Source organism: Geospiza fortis, unplaced genomic scaffold (assembly GCF_000277835.1).
Source record: "Geospiza fortis unplaced genomic scaffold, GeoFor_1.0 scaffold61, whole genome shotgun sequence".
Lineage (NCBI taxonomy): Eukaryota > Metazoa > Chordata > Aves > Passeriformes > Thraupidae > Geospiza > Geospiza fortis.
In genome coordinates, this window is record NW_005054430.1 from 1,661,377 (window position 1) to 1,667,556 (window position 6,180).

Here is a 6,180-nt window from a genome sequence, read left to right on the forward strand (position 1 = left end):
TTTCAGCTCCCGATTCCCTCGGGGCTGATCCCCCGGGGAATATTTTGGGAATTGGGGTTTGGGGGAGCCCTGGGCAGCGAGGGGAGAGGAGCCGCAAGGCCTCGGCAGAATCCCTCGGGATTTACCTCGGGAACGGGATGGAGGGGCTGGGCAGGGCGCTCCCTGCCGGGGCACCGGGGCCGCCTCATCCCAAAGCCCTGGCCTCGTCCCTTCTCCTTGTCCCGCTTCTCTCCTGCTCCCAAACCCCCAGAGTCGTCCTTGTCCCCTGGGCCTTTCTGATCCAGCTTTTCTCCATCCCTTGCTCCCAACTTTTCCTTGTCCCCTGATCCCCTCTCCTGGTGCCACTTGTCCCCAGCTCCTGGTTTTTCATCTTCTCCTTTTTTTATCCCATTCTCCTCCTGTTCCCATTTATCCCCAGCCCAAAGTCTCGTCCTTGTCCCCTCTCATGATTCCGAATCTCCTTGTCCCCTTGTTCCTTCTCTTGACCTCTCATGTCCTTGTCCCCATGTCCCTTCTCCTGACCCAGCTTTTCTCCATCTCTCGCTCCATCTCTGTTTTTCCTTGTCCCCTGCTCCCTTCTCCTCATGCCGCTTGTCCCCATCTCCTGTTTTCTTCAGGTCCCCTTTTTTTGGTCCTGTTTTCTTCCTGTTTGTCTTTATCCCCAGCCCAAAGTCTCGTCCTTGTCCCTTTGTCCTTTCTCCCGATCCAGCTTTTCTCCATCCCTTGCTCCCACTTTTCCTTGTCCCCTGGTCTCCTCTCTCCTGGTGCCACTTGTCCCCAGCTCCTGGTTTTTCAGCTCCCCCTTTTCTCATCCCGTATTTCTCCTGTTCCAATTTATCCCCAGCCCAAAGTCTCGTCCTTGTCCCCTCCCTTGTCCCCTCTCTTGTCCCCATCTCCTGTTTTTTCATTTCTCCCACAGATGGGATTTTCTCCTTTCACAAATTACCCAAAAGTGGAAAACCAGGGAGGAAAATCCCCTTAAAACAGGCGGAACAGACACCCCTGGGAAATGGAACAATTGCTTTTTGCCCTGGTTTGGTCACATTTTCCCCTCTCCTGGTTCTTCCTGTCCCCAGTTCCTGGTCCCTGCTGTCCCCTCCCTTGTCCCCAGCTCTGCTCTCCGTTATTTCCCTCTCCCCATCTCATTTGTTCCCTTTCCTTCTCCCCATTCCCATCTCCCTGTCCTGCTCATTCCCTCTCCTCATCCCCAGAATTCCACGAGGGATTAATGCCAAAAACCCAAATTTGGAGATAAACCCAACCCCTCCCGCTCCAAAATCAGGGATTTTCCCCCAAAGCTTTCCCCACCTGGTACAACCTCAGCCTCAGTGTTGGAGCTGGCACCAAATTTTCCCCTCTCCATCATTTTGGCCATCCCTGGACAATGCTTCCCACATTTCCCCGTGCCTGATTTTGGGATGATTTGTGGGGTTTTTTTCACTTCTCCAGCAGACAGGATTTTCTCCTTCCCCAAAAACCCAAAAGTGGAAAACCAGGGTGAAAAATCCCTTTAAAGCCGGTTACAGGAACACCCCAGGGAAACGGAAAATTTCTTTTTTCCAAAGCAAACGTTGGAAAAACGAGTTTATAAATGGATTTGTAGAACCTGCCTTGATTTCCCAGCCCAGCTGCCCTCACCCACCAACCTGGAGCAATCCCTCTTCCCGAGCCGTTTTTCCAGACTTTTTTCAGGCAGCTGGAGGTGGAGGGGCCTCCTGTTCCCGCAGACATTCCCAGGCACCGCGTCATGTTTGCTCGGGGGCAGGGAGCCACGGATCCACAGGGCTTGGAAAGGGGAAAAATGGGGAAAATCGGGAAAAAAAATCCTGCTTTTCCTCTGGGGAAACCTTGGGAGGTCTCGGTGCTGTTTGCCCGAGTTTAATTAATGTGTTTTTAAAGCCCCGTTGTTGAAAGGGGATGGGAACGTCTCGGGTTGCTAAAATTAAAGGGAATGGGGAGAATTTGGGATTGGAGCAAACATCTCCGGTCCTTTAGGATGGGGGATGCTGGGGGAGTGGTCCTGAGCTGCTTTTTTTCCTTAAAAATCCCATTTTAGGGCAAAACCAGTGTCCAGGTGAGCAGGGAAAGGGGAGCAATGGGGGCAGAGCTGGATCCGTGGTTTTGGGTGGTCCTGGAGCCCTCGGTGGATTTTTTTGTTGGAAAATACCTGGAAAAGTAGTGGGAGATTGTCCGTGGTGGAGGTGGGAGCAGCTGGATCCTGGAGATTTCCCCTCCAGTCACATCCCAAGGGATCCCCCCAGTCACATCCCATTCCAGGTGGTCCCAGGTCCCACCCTAAATCCAGCCCAGGTCCCATCCCAGGGGTTCCTCATGGTCCATGTGCTCCCATCCCAGCTCCCATCCCAGGTTATCCCTACTCCAGATCCCACCCTGGATGATCCCACAGGATCCCTATCCCAAATCCCACACCAGATGATCCTCCAGGACCCATTCCAGGTGATTCCTTTCCCAAATCCCACACTGGATGACCCCACAGAACCCATTCCAGGTGATTCCTTTCCCAAATCCCGCACTGGATGATCCTCCAGGATCCATCCCAGGTTATCCCTAACTCCAAATGATCTCCCACATCCCATCCCAGGTTATTCCTACCCCATGTCCTGGCTTAGATGATCTCCCAGGACCCATCCCAGGTGATCCTTGTCACAAATCCCACACTGGATGAACCCCCAGGATCCATTCCAGGTGATTCCTGTCCCAATTCTCAGATCAGATGATCCCACAGGATCCATCCCAGATGATCCCCATCCCAAATCCCACACCAGATGATCTCCCAGGATCCATCCCAGGTGATCCTTATCCCAAATCCCACACCAGATGATCCCACAGGATCCATCCCAGATGATCCCCATCCCAAATCCCACCCTGGATGAACTCCCAGGATCCATCCCAGGTGATTCCTGTCCCAGATATTCCCAGTTCCCATCCCAGGTGATCCCCATTCCACATCCCATCCTCCAATGCCCACCCCCAGGTGCAGGGAACATCCTGACCAAGCTTTAGGGTGGAAAATCGGGATGTGGAGGGATCAGGGATCCTCCAAACTTCCCAGGCTCCAAGTGCATCGCTGGACCTCGATTCATTGAATTATTAACCAACACCAGAAGGAATTCCACTGCTCATGGATCTGCCGGGCCGGATCCTGCAATTCCATCAGCTGCTTCTCCTCCAGAGGGACACTTTGGGGAGGAAAACCTGGATTTGGGAAGCAAAATCCACTCCTTTTCCTGCTGAAAAAAACAGGCCCATCCTGTCCATCCACGTGTCCATCCCAAGGGGGGCTGGTGGGAATTTCCCACTGTTCTCCCAAGCACCAAATAAATGGAAAAATGGGAAAACTTGGATGAACTTGCTCTGTTGTTGATGGAGCTGCTGGGCCAGGATCCAGGCTCCCATTCAGGATCATTGTCAGGAAAAACCATCCTGGGATAAGTGGAAAAAACGCTCCGGAAATTAAACAACCCGAAAATAGAAGGAGAAAAAAAGGTCAGGCCTAAAAATACCGGGATCAGTTTGGAGTTGGATCCTGGCATGAAATAAATAATCCAGGTTTATGGGGAGGACTAATTTTAGCCGTTCATTGCAACAGCCCGGCGTGACCCTGGAATTTTTTCCGGCTGGATTTTGCTGGATTTGGGGATTTTGGGGCTGGACTTTGGCCCGCTCCCATCCTGGGAGGCTGAGGGAGAAGGAGCTGGGAGCGAGCGTGGGCGTGCCGGGCTCTGCCGGGACCCGCCCGGTTTTCCCGGGAAAACAGCTGGGATTGCCAAAGTTTCCAGCCCCAGGGATGGGCTGGAGCCGAGGTGGCTCCAAAGGTCCCCACGGAGCAGCTCGGCCCCGTTTGCTTGTTAGCGACGGAGCATTGATTAGAGCCAGTAAAAGGAATTTTCCTCCCAATTCCTCTGTGGAGGGAATGATCCCATCCCAGGATTCCCCCTCGTTGTGGGGAAACTGAGTCACGGCGAGTTTGGGAAAGGTGAATCCTGCTCTGCTCAGATTTGGGATGGGGATTAGGGATAAATCCAGTTTTTCCTAGGTTGGAAGAGGGAAAAGGACCCCTGAGATCCTAGGGGTGGAGATAGATCCCAAAATGATGGGATTTGGGATGGGGATGGCCACATCCTGGTCTCCAGCACCTTTCCAGCTTTTGGGAAGAGGGATGGAATGGGAAGAGGATGGAGATGAGGAGGGGTTTGAGCCTGACCAGGATGATTTGAGGGAATATTTTCAGCAGGGATCCCAAGGAGAAGCCAAATGAAGCAGCCACCAGGATGTGGGGGGACGTTTTTATTGGACTCAGGGATGTCAGGGAATTTTCAGTGGCCTCTGGAATATCTGCAGACACGAGACATCCCACGGGGACCCCAAATCCCTCTGCACCCCACATCTGATGCAGACGCCGTTTGGTGATGCTCCAGCTGGGATAAAAGAGGATTTTTCCAGCCTGGAGAAGGTGGGAGGGGATGGAGGGGCTGGGGGAGAACCACCACAACCTCTGTTCCCTATGGGAAAAAGAAGGAAAAGTTATATATATGTAAAAAAATCACCACAAAAATCGATTTTTCCAACCACCAAGACAAGGAGGGTTGGAAGAAATCCCCAAGATTTGGGGATTTTCCGTGGACAATGCATCCCAGGGGGTTACCTGCGGAATGGCCGGCGGGGGCCGTCACTTCTCCGTCATCATCCTCACGAACTCCTCGTAGTTGACCTGCCCGTCGTTGTTGCAGTCGGCCTCCTTGATCATCTCGTCCACCTCCTCGTCCGTCAGCTTCTCGCCCAGGTTGGTCATGACGTGCCGCAGCTCGGCCGCGCTGATGTAGCCGTTCCCATCCTTGTCAAAGACCCGGAACGCCTCCCGGATCTCCTCCTCGCTGTCCGTGTCCCTCATCTTCCTGGCCATCAGCGACAGGAACTCGGGGAAGTCGATGGTGCCGCTGCCGTCGGCGTCCACCTCGCCCACCATGTCCTGAAGCTCGGCCTCGGTGGGGTTCTGGCCCAGCGAGCGCATGACGGTGCCCAGCTCCCGCGTGGTGATGCAGCCGTCGCCGTCGCGGTCGAAGAGGGAAAAAGCCTCCTTGAATTCCGCGATTTTCTCCTCCGACAGCCGCTCGGCCATGGTGCTCCCCGCCGGCACGCGGCTCTGCCCCTGCACGCCACGGCCAGGAGGAGGAGGAGGAGATGGAGATGGAGCCTCCTCCCTCCCAGGGCCTCTCCCTGCATCAGGAGGAGGCAGGAATGGGAATGGATCCAGGAGGTTTGGGAGCTGGGGAAGAAGAGTCACCCAACCCCCTTGGGCTGCCCTGGCTCTCGTCCCGCTGCTCCCACGGTGGCGTTTCAGATCCCAACAAAGCCCTAATTAGGGATCCGGGCTGTGGTTTCGGGGGAGGCGGCAGTGGGGGTGACACACGCGATTTCCCCAGTTTTTGGGCTATTTTGGAGAGGATTGGGGCTGTACGAAGGATGTGGAGGGTCCCCCCCCAGTCTCCCCAGCCCCAGGCGGCGCTGGCCGCACATCAAAGGCACCGAGGGAGGATCCCTGTGCAGGTCCTGGCAGATCCCGGCTGGCCGGAGCCGCCGCTCCCGCCCGCAGCTGCCGGGGCCCTGAGTCACCTCCGGGGCCTCCTCCGGGCTGGATCCAGGGGGTGACGTGGGGCTGGAGCAGGGCAGGGCTGTGGGCTCCTGCCCTGTTACTCAGGGCTGAGCTGAGGGATCTCCCCATTGTCAGGTTGGGTTTACTCATCTCTTACTCAGGGTGTAAAGGAGGGGACAGTGACAAATGAGGGAGTGTTTCTCTGTCCATCCATCCATGGATCCCATCCATCCATCCATGGATCCCATATATTCATCATTCATCCATGGACTCCATCCACCCATCCATCCATGGATCCTATCCATCCATCCATCCATCCATGGATCCTATCCATCCATCATTCATCCATGGATTCCATCCATCCATCATCCATCCATTCATCCCTCCATCCATCCATCCATCCATCCATCCATCCATCCATCCATCCATCCATCCATCCATCCATCCATCCATCCATCCATCCATCCATCCATCCATCCATCCATCCATCCATCCATCCATCCATCCATCCATCCATCCATCCATCCATCCATCCATCCATCCATCCATCCATCCATCCATCCATC

The 6,180-nt window shown here is 54.7% G+C and overlaps 1 protein-coding gene across 1 annotated transcript; it reads right to left on the minus strand.

The window, feature by feature from the left end:
- Positions 1-4,299: 4,299 nt before the first annotated feature.
- On the minus strand, positions 4,300-5,249 carry LOC102044755 (calmodulin, striated muscle). Its single transcript, XM_005426956.2, has 2 exons — positions 4,667-5,249; positions 4,300-4,523 (listed from the first exon to the last, which is right to left on the minus strand). The coding sequence occupies exon 1, from the start codon at positions 5,138-5,140 to the stop codon at positions 4,691-4,693; it is 450 nt and encodes a 149-aa protein (XP_005427013.1). The 5' UTR covers positions 5,141-5,249; the 3' UTR covers positions 4,300-4,523; positions 4,667-4,690.
- Between the last annotated feature and the right edge of the window lie 931 nt (positions 5,250-6,180).

Coding starts and splice junctions, on each gene's coding strand:
- LOC102044755 (XM_005426956.2), bottom strand. CDS start 5,140: ATGGCCGAGCGGCTGTCGGAGGAGAAAATCGCGGAATTCAAGGAGGCT.